This window comes from Acyrthosiphon pisum, chromosome X (assembly GCF_005508785.2).
Source record: "Acyrthosiphon pisum isolate AL4f chromosome X, pea_aphid_22Mar2018_4r6ur, whole genome shotgun sequence".
In the NCBI taxonomy this organism is placed as follows: Eukaryota; Metazoa; Arthropoda; class Insecta; order Hemiptera; family Aphididae; genus Acyrthosiphon; species Acyrthosiphon pisum.
The window spans coordinates 49,213,926-49,233,317 of record NC_042493.1 but is presented as its reverse complement, the minus strand read 5'-3'; the positions used below and the strand labels follow the sequence as shown (position 1 = coordinate 49,233,317).

Below are 19,392 nucleotides of genomic sequence, written 5' to 3'. Positions count from 1 at the left end.
GTAAAGGTATATAACATTTAACCGTGGAGAGACATGACCTGAACGGTCCCAGTGGAACGAGCAACTGATTCTCTATAATAATTATATACACTCTATATATGCGTAATATAGGCATCTTCCTTTGATTAAGTCTCGCCCGACCGGAATGCTAATGTCATTTGGGCCCCCGTGTACAAGTTTCATATATATAGTAAAGGATCCTTTTTATCAATTTAAAGCCACAGTGATTCTACTAGCGGTCGTGCGGTGGTCGGTGGAGTAGTGCAGGGTGATCAGGACTCAGAATGAACGGTATAATATTATATAATAATAATAATAACGGTCGAGTGCTGGAATACGAATATAGTATATAAGTATAAGTAGGTACCTACCTATACATTATAATGCTATACATATTAACTATATATACTATTTATACAGTTCGTGGTTACATGAGATTTCACAATAATTGTGGCGTAACAATTTACTGATATATTAATATCGCACTTATACACTGCCCTCTTATTATACACACTGTCATAGTAATTTGACCGTATGTGTTAGTTTTATAAGAACAACTTTCGAGGAACCTTACATTTTTTAGCTTTTTACCAAGAAATTTGATAAACATGAATAAAAAAAAATAGAAAATTGAAATAGTCTATATCATTTTTTTTTTAAATCATAAAATATTTAGACACACTATAGACTGTCTTCGGAAAAGTGTAGACGGTTTGGATTTTAAATATTCTAGTACATCAAAAATTATCTTTCAAGGACCACCTCGTAGTTTCTGTAGTTTATCGATGCAACGATCACACACGTAGCTATGATATTATAGGTATAGATACTTTCTAGTATATACTATTTGAAACATTAATATATATTATAATCATCCACAACGCGCCTTCACAAGCTCTTTTTGATTTGTACCACGGTAAATACTCGTAAATACGTTAAAATGTATCACAAAGGGAGAAAAAAGCATTTGAAGAATTGTATAGAAGTAGGAAAGGCAAAAAAAAATGAAAAATTAAGTTTATTACTCCATTTAAATAAATATTAAATTAAATACACTTGTTTAAAAATTATCTTTCTGTTTAATTTAAAGAAAATCATTTGCTATTTAATATGTAAGAAAAAGAGGTGTTACCATTGGGTTTCTTCCTCAACACGATAATCATGTTACTTTATTCTGTTTTTTTCTATCTATTTTGCTTATTGTCATTATTGTGTACAGATTGTAAATTGTCTTTCTTAATAATAATAAAAAAAAAAAATATATGTAAGGAAAAATACAAACTGCAAAAGATAGTATACAGTTTAAAGTTCCCTTATTATATATATTATAATTACATATTTGTGTCGTTTTCAATTTTGTGGCTATCTAGGGCTTTGAAATGGTATTGTGTAACTAAAAAAAAATTGCCTTGGGCTTTTTTAAAGAACGTTTACTTTATATACGTCTGCTTTCCTGCAGGTAATTTCATGAAGTCCACTCCATTAGGAAACAGCCCCTGTTTATATATAATATAGATAAAACTTCTGATACTTATCAACCCCTCTATATATTATATTATATCCCTTCAAACCACATATTATATATATACAGCGATATAATTCATTTGAGCCGTGAAGAACCGTATTTATACCTATTATATACCAACATACAGGTACTATTAGGTAAAAGTTAAAATCGTTATTTTTTATTTATAGGACACAAAAATATATATGTTTATACTATATACACAGAAAACACAATAAATTCAAATTGTACCACGCGTAGGTTAACATCTACTAATATAGTATTGCGTCATATACAAGGTGTATCAGGAAAACCTGACATACGCTGCAATTATTCAAATTTAATTCCAATGTATTGCATTCGTATAAACCGTTATATCTTCCTGATACATCCTGACCTTATAATCTGTTAATAATTAAGTTATACGTATATATATAACACTGAAACGCGTATAATAATAAACTAGACAAAAAATATAATTTGCATGTATATCAGCCAAAATCATATACGAATAAAATGTCTGTTATATATAAAACTATAAACTACAGAGCGATGATCTGCAGTGTCGGAAAAAAATAAAGCCACGTGGTCTAGCCTCGCTGCAGACGTTTACCTGTGATGGTCGCGATTCACGAGAAAAAGCTGACTTACCGGCCAAAACGGTCGTGAGAAAATAAAATACAATAAAACGTCGGTCCAACTGGATTATATCCAAACGCCCTTCAAATCGCTGAATCTTTTAAGGTCCAGTATGTGTTGTTCAACCGTGCCAAACATCACGCGGTGCTAATACAGTCGTGAATATATCGCACTCTGTTATTGTTTTACAAATGATTTTCCATCACATAGTCTTCTTATAATATCATGTAATGCTATTGCTCTTACGTCGATTTTATTTATTACAATTATTGATTTTTCAACTACTGCTGCATGCACGAGCTATATACTGTTTTCGTTTCGAGAGCGCACATTGAAACGGCCTATATTTTACACGTTATTTATACACATTTATGTTGCACATATATATACGGGCTGCCGCGGCCGGTGCTATTTTCGAACAGAAGCTCGAGGGTACCTAAATTGCCTAATCACGACGCCCTCATCAAGGTTTTGACGTTCTAAAATAAAACATTTTCTAACAAAATAAAAAAAAATATTTTTGTCCTTTTGAAATTTTGCCAGATCGTAAATTTTATTATAGCTCTACAATTCGAGTGGAACTTCTCCGCCTTTTTTTTATTTAACAATTCCGCTTAGTCTGGTACTTATTTTATTTTATTTTTCCAACTCGGTAACCGAATAGCCGAACCGGACACGACGAAAATTGCTTTGCGGACATTTGTATTTGAATTACTACTTGTATAGGAGAAATGTGTAGATTTAATTTTTGATAAATATAGTAGAAAAAATATTATAATATGATTATAAATTCGCCCACGAACTGCCAGAATTGCAGAATATTGTGCGCCTGGTCATGTATATCAATGACGGCCACAAAATGCAATTCTATTGTCCAGGCGTATTCCATTATTATAAATTTATAACCATAGAATATTATTACGCACAATGATAAAATAAATTAATTTTTTCCGGACTGCTCATATGCACAATTCTTGTAGGTGGCAATTTAATTTACTGGGACACGTTTATTTTCATCACCGACCTACTCGATTTTTTTCTTTCAATAAATTCAATTTATGAATAACACTATTGTAAATCTTCAATAATTATACGTAACAATCACAGCCCTCAAAATGAAAATATAGGCTATTGTTTGTTAAGCCAGCAAACTTTATTTTTTAAATTATAACATTTATCGTTGTGTTTAAATAATGTAAAAATATGTAATATATAATTGGTAAATGGTAACCTTATTTTTAGTAAAATAATCTCGCTGTTAAAACTTAGAAGTAAAATTTATTTACTTAATATAATATAAACCTAATAAAATCTAACACAATATATACTTAACCAAACATGTCTTATGAACAATGTTGATAGGTACCTATCAAAAACTGCAGTGTGGGAATAAAAGACATTGTGGAAACCACTTACTATGTGAAGTGTGAACACATTATTATATATAAAGTCATAAATAGGTTATACATATTATATAACTGAGTTACATTATATTATATTAGGTTTATATGGAATGACTAATGACTATAATATACGAAATAGGCAGAATCATAATATGTAATGGTATTTTGTTAACCTTAACAATATGATCAATTAATTGAAAAAATTACTACAAAAAAGTTTCAACAATTTATATCAATTTATATTCTGATCATTAAACTGGTTTTTCTTATTTAAAACATTCCTGTTACATATAGCTTAATTAATAATATATAACAGATGTTTGTTCAAATATTTTGCACATTTTTATTACAGTCGTGAGAAATAATTAATAAATTTAATCATCTTAAGATGCACGATGACCTTACAGTCGTGCATGTGAATTATTACAATAATAACAGAATCAAAATTAGTTTTAGTGTATTAAACAAAAATCTACAAAAAAATCTCAACATTAAATGAATGCATGGTACCCACCTCTGATATCGGCAAAAGTATTTAAGTCTAAGAAAACATTCTCAAATAGGTACAGTTTGATAAAAAATCTTTATTGCGTTTACAAAATATATCATATATCACAGATTAATCTGTAGGTATAAGTGGCAGTTTGAAGTATATACGCAATATGCGTAATGTTTATATACTACGCGTATAACCTAATTATATTTCTATGTTATAAATGTTCGTTAAAAAAAAAAACAAAACGCCTATTATAAATGTATATAATATATTCGTATGATTGAAATTTTAAGTTTAAATGCATTTATCAATTATTGTATTATAAAACAATACTAACAGACTTTTTAAACAGCGGCCATAGAATTATACAATTAAATTACGTACATAATGCATTAATTGTCTTATATTAACAATAAACATACAACATAAATACATTTTTTATACCCAATAAGCTTTTAACAATTTCAACCAGCATGATGCATTGAAACTTGTTTTAAAATAAAAAATATTCCGTATCTATAACCACATTATTTATAAAAGCACTTAAAACATTTTTCCTTCACAAACAATACACAATGCTAATGATTTATTTTCAAAATTATAATGTGATATGTGGTCTATGATGTGGACTAATTTAGCTTAAGTTTCATTACATGTCATATATGTCAATATATAATTTGAGACCACCACCCGCCCTAGTTTTCGACCACTATGCATTTCAGGCGCGTGTAGCCGTGTAGGTATACTATCCGACCCCTTTTTTTCCGTTTTTGAAACCGTTCCAATCAACTGCGTACATATAGTACTTTGCGAACCCACTATTCCGGGTCAAGGTCATATCGTGGAGGGTCTGTTACACACAAGACCATTGAAAACGCGGTGTGTGTCACTCGATTTACGAGAGAAACACGTGGCTGAACCGGATATTTTTTAACTTCCTGCATGTTGTATATTACAGCTGTGTACTATATTTGAGGAATGGGTTCCCATTAAAAAAAACAAAACTGCATCATCAACGAATGAAAAGAAACTCAAAGTGAAATTTATTTTCCAATTTAAACCCGATTTTTCGACCTTAACCTTAACCCACACAATTTTTATGCCAAAATCATCGTCTACTGTGAACGTCTATGGTTCATTTACAGCTTTTGCCAAAAACCCAAATTTTTGTTAGCATAATATCGTGTAAAATATATTATGTAGAGTCTACGTTGTAAACGTAAATTACATAACGATAAAGTTTTTTACAAGGAAAACCAACCAGCAATACAGTACCTATATCATCATCTCATAATCTCATAAAAAGTATTATACATTTGTATAATATAATAAACTATATTGTGTCACGTATATTTATAATATTATTATTGTTATATGGTTTTTAATAATTTATAAAAATGTTGTTGGTAAAAAAATACTGATATCCAGTAAATGCACATTTTTATTTTAATTGATACCAAAGTACCTAGTTGTTAAATATATTAAAGTTACGCATTATATTTTATGATTTATTGATATTACGTATATTTTGTTAAATATTATTTTAAGTGAAGGTATATTTAATATATGATATTTTTTCAATGATAATATTTAAATTAAAAAAGATATAATTGTATTTTACGAATATGGCCGGGCACGGTTATACCTACTAAAGAACACAATGAACTGAATGAGCATTGAACATATAGGTGATTATTAAAATATTCTAGAACTTCAATATTCTCATGACTAATAGAGCTTCCTGCTGTCTATAATATAACGTAGCTAATTATAATTCACACGATTATCGTGAATGAAAAGAGGAAACAATAAAATTATATTAACAGATAACACACCAATAATGAAAACGTCAAAGAATTCGATCTCATACGGGAATTTATGAATTATAAATATTTATGTATTGTATTTAATTCTTTGATATACTTAGGTATCTGGCAATATCTATCTTTTTATTATTATAATTGTATCATCTATTCACACGTATTTATAATATATTAGTTTGTATTTATTATACCTAAATGGCTATATTTAACATGTATTGATTTTTTATGAATCAATCTTTAAATAATAATAAAAAAAATGTTATTATTTTCATATTATTATATTAATATATTACTTTGAATTAAAATGTATCCACAAAATAAATCGGGAATACTTATTTAATGTTTAATTCAATAAACACAAAAACCTATTTTAAAGCTTATTGATTTTATCTTGGAGAAACTTACATTTATACTATAAGTATTACTATACACAAATTTATATTCTAACCTATTTAAATAATATACTTATGACGGAAAAATGTATTTTTAATTGATTGATCAAATTATTAGATGATGTTTCTAAAGTATTATATTATAGGTACCCGAGTAGGTACCTATATACTAGTTATAGTTATGTACAACGTCATAGAACAATAATCAATAACTATATTAGTACCCTAACTAACCTGACCACAACTACACATTTTGGGACCGGTGCGCAAACCTTAATTTGAGGACTAAATAATTTAAAAAAAAAAAGTATTTACCTACTGTAAATAAGATTTGATAGTCCGCGGGCGTTTTTATTAAGGAAGGTATAGTCTGGTAATTTTTTGATTTTAACTGTTTTAACATTTTTTATAGACGTATTTCTAATATGTTATCACATTATAATATAAAGTGAGGTATGGTGAAAAACTATATGGCATGGACCAAACTTTTTGTTATAGATTTACCTTATGTAGTTTTAATTGAACAGAATTTTTATCTACTTTTACATTATAAGTTATAAGTTATAACAATTTTAAATGTTGGAAAATGTAATTATGTATTATTTTGAATTAAGCACTTGCACAACAAGCATAAACAAAATAATTCTGTTGTAGGTAGGTTACCTATAGCATTGTACCTAATATTTGTTAAAAACAAAAATTAAATTGTATAAATAATAGGTAGCTGGTACCGTCAATAACAAGTAAAAAGTTAGGTAGTACCTATGTTATATGATTACAATAATAATATATGATATCGAGTATAATATTATATTTTAATAATATAATCTAGCTTGCTTTTTCTTTTCTTTGTTTTACTTAAATTAAAATGTCTACAGCTACGGCTATAAAATCAATTTTTAACACATTGATTCCCAGGCCTTTATGGCGGCCGATGTTATTATAACTACACAGTTATCTATAGAGTTCTAATTGAGCGTATATTTTACATACTACAGAAATTCACAGTACTATACATATAGTCTATATTTTAGTATAGTACCTACAGTTGTACTAGTAGGTACCTACATTTTAATTATTATATATTATATGATTATACTATGATACACTATATTATATACTATATTGAAGCATCGCTAAGATTTATTTACACTTAGATCGTGTTGGACAGTTTATTTTTTGAACGGTTAATATAAACATAGTATTTTATGTATACCTACCTATTATAGTTTAAAATTATGAAATGCACACCAGCGTGTATCATGTATGTATCAACCTATATATTACTGTGTGAGTAGTGTAGGTTGGTAGTAGGTACCTAAGTACTTATAAAATATAGTATATTATAAATAACTATGTTTTTAATTTTTATGTACCTACCTAACATACTTACATTTTTTTATGAAAACCCCCGTACCTATAAGTTCTCTTCAGGATATAATATTTTATAAATTAAGTATATAATATATGTGAAAGAGAGTATTATATTTTTTTATAATTATATATAAAAATTATATTTTATTGCATATAAATTCTGGCCCTAATTATATAGGTGAGAGTACACTGATATTAGGGTGCACCTACTTAAGAATCTCGTACTGACACAACAATATTATTTAAGTAGGTAAGTATACATAGGTAGGTATATGTAAAAATAAACGTTAAAGTTGTTTTTATATTATCATTATTATTCATTTACCTTGTGTTGTGAGTAACACTGCGACGGCCAGCTGGACGATTGGTGATGATATCCGAGTGCAGGCGGATATGTACCACACTGATACATATTTTTAATTTTGATAAGTATGAGGTATAAACAATCATACGGATCTCAAAATATCGGCTGAATCGTTTCGCGTTAATAAATAGACATTACATCGAAAATTCGGATAGTAATTTTTACAACGTACCTATACCTACACAGCACAATAATATAACTTAAAAGGAAATATCGAAACGGTAGTACGCAGTAAGTAAGGAACGCGATGACATTAAATATAATGAGTAATGACAATTTAATAATGCAATTTTTTCTGTATTATATTCTATCGGCGATGAGTTTCGCGCGCCCGTACGAAAATAACTCGCCCGCGACACATCAACACCAAACACGCGTGCGCGCGCCCGCGCCTCAACGAGTATACAAATCGTAATATATTATTGTATATAACGGCTGCCGGCATAAATATTGTAGAACGTATAATAATATAAGGTTAGGTATACCTACCTACCACATACCCGACGCACTACTGCGGTATAATAATAAAACATGAGATGTTAATAACCACACTCGCACACACACACACACACACACGCGCGATATGGCCGGACAGAGAAGACTATATTATTATTATCTATATGCGTGTGCGTGTGGAAAGAGAAAAAATAGTTATAAGTAATAATAATAATAATAATAAAGAAAATAATAATATGACGATGATAATGAGAGAAAAAATAATAAGAAGAAAAAAGACGCGGAAAAGGCGAATCGCCGGGCTATGTAGTACGTGTGTGCGAGTGCAACGGAGCGAGAAGGACGCGAAAAATAGAGAGAAAAAAAATCAATCACGTTCCAAGCCACGCCCCCGTGTCCGTCCGTCGGCCAATCATGTCGAGCGTGCGATAAACGTCCGGAGGCGGTTACGCGACGGCGGCTGCGGCTACGACCGAAGCGGCAGCGGCGGCGTCGTCGTCGTCGTCGTCGTCGGTGACAATGACGTGTGGTGACGCGGTGACGGGTGAGACGATGACGGACGATCTCGCGCGAGCCCGACCGGTGTATACGTTTACCGGCGGCACGTCGAACAGGTACTATAACACCAGTAGCTAACGGCCACCGCGCCAGTTCTGCCGGCGAACGTGATTTTTTCGACAATGTGTCCAATGAATTTCGTGTATACAATTTTTTTTTTATAGTATTATTTATTACCTATACATGAACAATTTTTTTATAAAAACTTTCAAGTTTATTTACACGGATTGGGTATACTTATCATTTTATCAGTTAGCAGCGGAGGACTATTAGACATTACATCATTACACTAATACGATTATCGTTCTATATATTATAAGTATTACATTTGATGATTTATGATAGAAATATCATAATTAAAATTTTGAATTTGATAATCATAAGTACGATACTGTACGCGGCACCTATTATTAGTCCTAGGACTGTCGCTACAGTTAATATATTTAGTAGTTAAGGGCGCCCCTAGATAAGGGCGAATCTATTTTTTAATTCAATAATGCGTATTTTTCAATAGTTTGGGCAAACTTATGTCAATTTTACTGACTTCATTACAAATAAGTTTACGTAACAAAGTATTGTTTCATAAATTCCTTTAATGTACCTTTAATGTTTAATTTTTAGTCTTGTTAATATAATTAAGAACAATTGTATATAGTACAAACAATCACGTTATCACGCAGATATGTATATACCACGGATTAAGATAGGATCTATCTTAAGGCGCCCGGTGCCGATGCCATTTTGTCCTCAAAATACACTCTGCGGGAATAAAGATATCGCCTTGTAAAATTAACCAAATTTCATATTTTTTTTTTTAATTGCTAGAGGGAAATATTCTACAGCCCATCTCTGTTTTTCAATATTTTATTCTCTAACTTATAATATGTCTTAAAAAATACAAGATAAAAAACATTTTTTTACAAATTTTTTAATACAATTATTTGAAATAAAACACTAAATCAGAGATTGATGCGGGCTGTATAGGAAGTCTTCTTCTTTCAGATAAAAAAATAGTCATAAAAATCCGACAATTCTACAAAGCTTAAGAGTTATTCCCGTAAAGTCATTTTTTTCGATGTAATACACCCTATCAACCTCCCCCTAAATAGGTATCGGGTAGTAGATTAGTGGAATAGTGGAATTGATTAGTGGAATTTAGGTGGCAACTAAAATGTAAAATTTAATTTTCAAATTTTATAGAATTGTGGAAAATTTGAAAAACTGGCACTGGGACCCTTAAGCTGTGGTATACACCGATACCTAGAAGATATCTTCTCTACATCGTGACTATGCCGATCCCAGTATGCAACATAATTAGTTAATTAAGTTACCTATTACTTATTATCTTTATCTAAACAGTAATGGTTATACATAGATAATAATTATTACCGTTGTGGTGATTAGTTTTTATACTTAGGTATAGATATATAACGGAAAATTAAAATGTTGATCATTATTATTATGTTGACAATGAGAGTAATTTTATACATCAAAAATGTTTATGGGGGAGGGCGAACACCCCTTTGCCACCCTCCCCCCTGGGTATGCACATGATATACTATCGTAGTAAGCAGTCAATACACGATCAATATTCAATATCATTGATATCAGTATTAAAAACCTGTCAACAAACATCTAAACGGTTTTGATATTTTCAATGTCGAATATTGATCGACAATATTTATAGTGTATAAATCGAGCTGCTTTACACTTATACCTTATCTATACATTTTCAAAACATTGAATAGGTAGGTACCTATAGTTAATAATATAGGTATAGGTACTCGTATATTACAAATTCTAATTCAGTAAGTACTTATACCTACAAACTATAATGTATTTTGTCTTTGTGTATGTATTTAAAATATGTATAAATGTATAATTTATAAAGCATAATATATATTATATATAGGTAGGTACCTATATATATTATGCTTACATAATAGGTACACATTATGTATATTAGATACCTATTGTCATGAATGGCACTACTCACTTACAATAGTTTTTAATTATTATACCTACTATTTTCTTAATAGGTACTATATGCCGAAAATAATATTGTAACAAAAAATTCAGACTATAATAATAATATTATATATTTATATGCCGTTTGATTTTAAAGAGTATTAGTTATTAAAGTTTATTAATGGGTATAGTAGATGTATTATACAAATAAATGCATATAATTACGTATTACAGAAGCAATTTAAAAACGAATTAATGAGCTGTATATATATAACTTACAATGCACATTTTATTTTTGATTTCTATCTCTGTTTAAGTAGGCACTTTAAGTTTTAAGTTTTAATAATTTGTATATAGTATGTCTACCTTCCTATCCTAAAAACATTTACTTATATTATATTCTGAACTATTGTATACCAATCATTTTTAAAATGCAAAACATAATAGTATCTACAATTTGTACCTATGTGGCTACATATATTCGAATATACGATGCACATCAATTATAATGATAATCCAATAAAACATTGTTTGCTGATATGATCTATTACTGCTGCTTTATTAAAGTGATAAATTAAAAAATTGAGTCAATATTATATAATATAATAATGTCCAATGCAGGTATATAAAATGAAATCGCTAAATACTGGATATAAGAAGACTGAATTCAAAGCTACATATACAGCTCACCATAAACCGTATTATTATATTTAACATTTATTCTTTATCAAAGTATTTATATAATATGGTTATTACTTATTTTAGGTGAAACTGTAATAGCGTGTGAATCCAAGTTTATAATAAAAAAGTAAAAACATAATATTACGTTCATAAAAAATTTTAAATATTTCAATCCTGTAATTAATAATGTAAATTTTTTCATATTTAATGACATTGGAAACTGGTTTTTTAAATGTATTTTCATCCTATGTCAATAATCATATTATGAATTTACTTGGTGACGTTGTAGAAATTATTGAGGGAAAACAGCGTTCAGCTAACCCCTTTCGTATTATCAAGTAATTTATTTTCATATAAAAATATTAAATTATAAAAAAAATTATTTGGTTGTGATAATTATATAATTCAACAAGAAAATAAATTAAAAATTATCGGATATTTATAGAAATAATTTAGCATGAATCAAGTTCTTATATAGGTATAGCTATATTGAGTGGAAAAAATTGTAGTGTAACAGAGCAATATCTGAAATATGTCCACTGTCCAGTCAAAGTGCTAGTTATCAGTGCTAGTTAAAAAGCTTGTGGTCAGGAATCACAAAATACAATTACACTTTAAGAGGATGTCAGCGCACTGTTCGTTTTCTCTCTCTGGCCCATGTGCAACACAAGCAAAACACATTTACGCGTTTTTGAGTAATCTTAAAGTAAAATCACCCATTACAAAAACGATAGAGAATAATATTGTTGAGGGTATGAAATACCGATTTGTTTAAATAATATCTCAAAATAATTCAAATATCATTTAAATTAAAAATTTTTTTTATTTTGAAAGTAGAATACAAAATCGAATAACAATAAAATATAAAACCGATATGTCGTACCCTCAAAAATATTATCCTCTATAATTTTTGTAATAGGTGATTTTATTCTAAGATTACTCAAAATTCATAAAAAAGAACGATTTTAGATAAAAGCGTTTTATCCATAGGTATTGCGCGTGGGACTGAGAGAGAAAACAAATATTGCGCCGACATCTTAACTAGTTATATTATATAATTGTTCAATGCTGCAATAATACATTTATATCAAACATAATTATATTTAGATCAGTTATTCGTAAAAGTATTATGTGTATTTATGACTCATGTGTTTACGTTTTATTGTGGGTTTTACAGTTATATACAGGCATATATTTATATTTTATAATGCATTGATATATTATATTGCAGCCTCAAAAGTCAGTGCCTTGCAGAGAGATTTCTTTAATATTCTAAATGGTTTATACAATAATTTCTTAAATTAATACATATTACGATACTCTAAAACAATAATATCAATAATAACATTAATACAGTTATAAGTACATATAGACCATCTGATGAGTGCACAACAAAACATTAATATAATACTTAAAATCATACATAAAAACGAAAATCAATGTTATTTAAATTTTAAATGTTTACTACAGCTCACAAGTGTGTTTAATCTGTCAGTATCCACAGATTTGTAAGACTCAATTGTATTATTTATTAAACAAGTACTACAAAACCACCAATAGTAACGATAGGTACTACCGGTATATACCTACGGAGTTCTGAAACTTAACAAATGGATATCAGTATCAGAGATCACTCTCTGATAACTGTTATTGCCTACTATATCACCAATCCTCTGCTGTCACCATTTGTAAATAAATCTATTTAGGTATTGATATTTAAACCAATATGTATATTATAGTTTCGAGATATCGCAAGATATTCTTAAAATTGTTTAACTTGAAATAAATGCTTCAGTTAATTTATTACAAAAATTAAATTGTTATCTGATTATTGATAATTTATAAACTAATTTAAGTAATAAGTAGATAAATTCAAATTACATAATTTAGTGAAGTGTAAATTGTTGCTCACTATCCGTATTAAATTTTGGAATTTTAGATATAACTAAATAGGTATAGGTTAGGTATAGGTTATTAATTTATTTATCTATAATATGTGAAATATTTAGAAATTAAAAAATGTCAATATTAAATGTTAAGTGTAGTTATAACTTATAAGTGATTTAAGTGGGTATATATTATAAATTTTAAGTAAAACTATTAAACTATAAATAAATTCTAGTCTGATTTTATTTATATTTATTTATATAATAATAACCCACTTAAAAAAAATTTATCTGAGTAAGTCTTTCTATTTTCTAAACAAAAATGCATTGGATTTAAAAATATATGATGATATACTTTGAAAGAAATAACTGTGATAGACCATAAACCTACTTAATATTATATACGTACAAAATAATTAACTGCGTGTATTTTTATAGTGTGCGTAAAATGTAAAACGTAACACAAATGTAAAAATGGTTTTAGAACCAATAGTATTAAACCTATATAATATAATATATAATAGTATAGGCTATAGCACATCTTATAGTTTGTGCAAACTATACTGCAAAATATTTAACAATTATGTGTTGCACCATGCAAAAGTATCACACCACGCCACCAAACGTGATGTTAAAGAAACAAATAAAAAGTTACATACACTAGTAATTTCAAAGAGTAAGTATAGGTATTGTTCAATAAAATCATATCATACCTACCACACGTTCAACATAATTCAGTCTTTAAACTTTACAACAGGTTACTATTGCAATAAGAGGGGTATAGCAATTCTGCTGGGGGACATACGTAACCTATATAGGCCTTGGGGGTGGTATACATAATAAAATCGCAGAGGTGGTAAAATTATTTTTCCGGACACGAATCGTATACGCGGGTGGTCCTTTTGACATGCTCAACGGGCGTGCGCAAGAAAAGGCTCCGCCACTGGACTTCCCCTTTACCGATGCGAAGAGACCCCCCCCCACCGAGGAAAATTCAAACAGCTACATTTTATCAAAATTTTAATTATTATTTTCACATTACAAAACACCCGTTGATATGCTGCAAGTGGAAAACGTATATAATATTATGATACATTTAAAATGTATATATTGCATCAGTATAGCAACAACTATTATAGTAGGTACTATGTAGTAGGTACCAGTTACCTACTATACAGTAGCTATAATACTATCATATTAATTTATTATTTTAGTATTATAGTAGATATGTGATGTGTGTGTATGTGTTGTGTATGTGTGTGTCATATATATAAATTTTACCGGGGAAATCACTGCGACGTTGTCGTTGTCGTTGTCGAGGACCCCAAGAGGTTCTATTAATAATGTCTTGTCGGTGTAATATAATTATTGAATGCACATAATATAAGTAAATATAAACACACACGCATACGTACGCACATTATTATAATATAAAATATTATAGGTACAGTAGGTATTTATTGTTAAAACTAAAATTAATTATTATAAAACAATTTTGAATTTAAAATCCATCATAAATCTAACTATCTAATCTGATTTTTGTACAATAATTTTGAAAATACAGTTGTAATAAAACAAAGATAAATTTAATAGTTTTACAATGGAAAATATTGTAAATTTTCTTTTCATTAACAATATTTGTCTAATTTAATTAATAACACTAACGTAAACAGATAGAACTACTGAAGATCCTCAGAACTTTTTAATCAACTATTATTATAATGTATAATGTGTATGTACTATATATTAGGTTTATAACCACTATAAGTTTCAGAAATTAACCATTTTCAAGGTTATTATCACTTAAGTATTGCATTCACAAGTCACAACTCACAAGATACTTTTAAAGAAAATTAAATTTATTCTGTCAAAACAGCAGTCAAAAACAAAACCGCATAAAATGTTTAATTTAGAAATTTATTTTCCCTTATTAGTTATTATAAAACATTTGCATATACTTTATTATATGCATTACCAGGTAAATGTTATTATTTTATTAAATATATTAAGTATAATGTGTGCAATACTTAAGGGAGGTATCTATTTGGAGGTAACCTATCTATTTGGATATAATATAATTACCTATATTAATTATAAATCATACATGGATACATTAAAAGTTCAATTTTCCAATATAAAGTCTCCAATATAAAAGTAAAAACCTATATAATATAGAGTTTCATATACAAATTGTTTTTGTATAGTATAACTCGTAACAAAATATATATCCAATGGTATAAGTAAAAAATGTAGAAATGTAAATGTTTTTGGTAGGTAGATATTTTAATCAATACATTAAAATAACATAAATATAGGTATCGTTTATTTAATAAAAAAAATCTGGTACCTATACCTACTTATAAAGGCATATCTAAACGACTGAACCTATATTATCTATACGCGGTATATAACATATTAATATAATATGTTCATGTGGGCAAACCGGCATAATATATAGGTATATTTCAAAATAATATTTAAATAATAATATACTTTCTCTACAAAATAGTTATTTATGATTTTTTTTATAATTATTATAATTTATGAATATAAGTAAGTTCTTAACATTACCATGAAATAAATGCCGAAGTGTTAGTAAAAGCTTTAAGTATTTACTGTGTAAACAAAATATTACTATACATCATCATATAATAAGACTAGGTACAAAACACAGTATATATAGATAAGTACCTATATTTTATTATATTTACTGTGTTTTTAACAGCGATTTTATAACTCAATTATGTTGTATTGATATAATATAATATATAGGTACCTGCCTATTGATTTTCAATAAATTATAAGAATGTTGAAAAATTAAATTGTGTCTTAGATAAATATATAAGAATACCATTTGGCTCTTACGATCGTATAATTCCTATTATATATACGAAACATATTATACCTGCAATGCATACCTTAATTATACCTTTATTAGGATGTTCCTTAATTTTCAATTTCAAAATATTATTGGTCTCACCCCCTAAATCGGTGTGTATACATATAAAAATGAACTCCAAGAAATTTTAGGTCAATCAAATAAAATTAACCCGTGCCGACTTGAAGTTGAAGTTTGAGCTTAATACATTTTTAAATAATTATAGACATTTTTGGTATTTCCGTAAATATTTCGTAAACCGTTATGAAAATCGTATTTTTTCATAATATGTTTTTTCAAGTAAATTCAATTTCCCATATATTTTATAATTTAACATTTTTTGATAATTCTATTTATTTTCAAGATGCATAAGCTTTAATCATAAAATTCACAATTCTTCCACAAATATATTATTTACATTTTATTATTTTACTGTAGGTTCTATATAATACTCAGGCAGAACTACTGAGTGACCTCCCTTATCTGTCAGTCTCACTATGTAAATATCTTATATCAAAATTACTTATTGTACAGAAATGTTGTATAGATTGTAATTAAAAATATTTTTAATAATAATAATAAAAAAAAATTACAATATTGGGTAAAATTGATAAAATAAAAAATATAGGCACAATAATTTTAATTATACATTATGTTGTTGTTGAAGTGTACTTTTTTTACAATTGGGGAAAGTTTTTCGATTTATTACGTAGTCTATATTACAATTTAAAGCTTCTCAATTAGCCTGAAGAACATAATATACAGAATCTCGAATACTTAATTGACATCTATCTAACGCTCCGGCCAGTTTTGGTGTTATAAAATTTATTTTTCTCCGGTATTTTTTTTTTAAGTTGGTGGTTCTATTAACTGTAAAGAATTAATGCTGGCCTCAAATTCCTATATATAGCAAATTATGGAAAGCATCTAAATGACTTTCTGTCATGTTAATATATTATATATATAAATTATAAATGTCTTAACATAGTCTTATGAACATATTAATAATTAGGTACAATGAGCAGGTTAGATACATAAAAATACAAAAATATGTAGGTGTAAATGTGAAAAGTATTAATTGTATTAGGTATACTTTTTTACGTTTCAGTGGTAAATATTTTCCTTTAGTCACAACGAATAATATATATATATATATATAAACGAATTTAATGTTTTCATAACCATAAATATTATATATATTAAAGAATCTGTGATTTGTATGAAGAAAAAAGTTCGCACAGATGTTGAACTCACTAGCTACACTTAAAGAGTATACCGCCATTAAATGTTTATTATTTTTAATGACACATTTTTATTTCGGTGCGACCTATCAACAACTGTCGTTTGATAAAATACCGATTTCGCTAACAGCCTGGGTAAGTTCAATCAGCGTATATATATATACTTATACAACAAAATGCGTACGGGACATCGGCCAAAAAGCACACCTGCGCCAATGTCAATACGCAATTGTTGTGCTATGCAGTTAAAAATATTGTCTCGCCCTTTACATATATACGGTACGGCAGTTCAATTTCTCCGAACAAATATTTAGGGCAACAAATTATTGGAATTGACGCGGAAGACCGGATCATAGAAATTCGAGCGTTCCGGGTATAGGTACTATGAAGGACGAAGGTATTACTTTATATTACTACAGTGGATCAAGAGAAATACTTATGGGTACGCATATTCAAACACTAAATATACCTATATAATACGATGTATTTAAATTCGATCACATCGAACTTATTACTAAGGTAGGTACTAGGTAGGTTTACTTCAAAACTATTATATAAAATCGTATAAAATATTTACATTTATATAAAACCATAATAATAAAGTGTGATGCATATATTATATAAACATATTATATTAAACACACACCTGACTGGACGAAGGTGCTTGCAGATAGTTGGACACGTCCGGTTCTATCATGTAGTTGCGCAGTGAGTCCGGTATGAACATAATCGCGATGTGTCCAAAACGCGAAGACGGATTTAAATAAATAAAAAGTTTTTGTTTACGTTTTCTTATTATTCCGCGTAAATTGTTCCTCCGTGTGTATTATGCAATACAACAACAAAATATAAATATATATACAATATGTATAGTCATAGGACCGAAACCGGATAGAATATTTTTTTACATTGCACCCGAATATTGTATTAATTAATATGTCGTTTCACGATAGTATTTGTCGTCGTTTGATCGGTATAAACAAACAGACATCGGGGAAAAAAAAATTAATCGGAATAATAAAATTCACGCGGATCGGCGGCGCGTATACCACACGGACGACGACGACGACGACGGTATGTGTGCGGGCGGCGAACGACTCGCTGCGACGGCGGCACGGAGCAGATGCGGTGAGTGATACGTAAAGCACCGCACGCGGCGGCCGAGCACCACGCGGCCGGACCACCGATGGGCGGACACCGTCGTCGGGGAGGAGCGTGCGGCAGCGCGTGCGCCGGCCCTCGCCCCCCCGTCCGCCACCCCCCTTTGGGGAGCGCGCACGTGCGCCTCACGCCAACGCCTCTCTCCTCCCGCAAGCGCGAACGAGATACGACGCAACCACGGACACCACCATCCTCCCCTCTACCACCCTCGGGAGTTTCACTTTGGTTTTTCTTTCCCGCGTCATTTTAGGTACGACGTACGGTACATTACGCTGTATGACAATAACGTAATAATATATATATATATATATTAGTTACCAGCACTACTGTTATACCAAGGTACCTGTAGTATATTAGTCAATGCATATAATTATTATGACCCGAAAATCACAACCACACAAATACAGTTGATTATCAAAATATACATAATATTTTGTCATCAATCGTCGTTGAAAATACTTACCATGGTGTTTAGGCTTTCCGAGTTTAAGCGGCAGTAATCGTGAGCCCAGTCACGTGTCGCTCATAACGACGACGACAGCTGAGTTCCAATGCGGTGATATTCGTA

The 19,392-nt window shown here is 29.3% G+C and overlaps 1 protein-coding gene across 8 annotated transcripts in view; it reads right to left on the bottom strand.

Moving 5' to 3' along the window:
* The window catches only part of LOC100169415 (nuclear factor 1 X-type), a 155,536-nt gene extending 136,144 nt beyond the window's left edge, over positions 1-19,392 (bottom strand). For 2 of the 8 annotated variants that reach the window (XM_008184510.2, XM_016804113.1), the window contains exon 1: positions 19,288-19,392. In XM_008184510.2, the coding sequence (XP_008182732.1) occupies positions 19,288-19,290 (3 nt within the window). In that variant the 5' untranslated portion in view covers positions 19,291-19,392. Of the gene's footprint in view, positions 1-7,956; positions 8,486-18,309; positions 18,850-19,287 lie in introns of those variants that run through there. The other 6 variants (XM_008184506.3, XM_008184509.3, XM_008184511.3 and 3 more) reach the window with 4 other exon arrangements.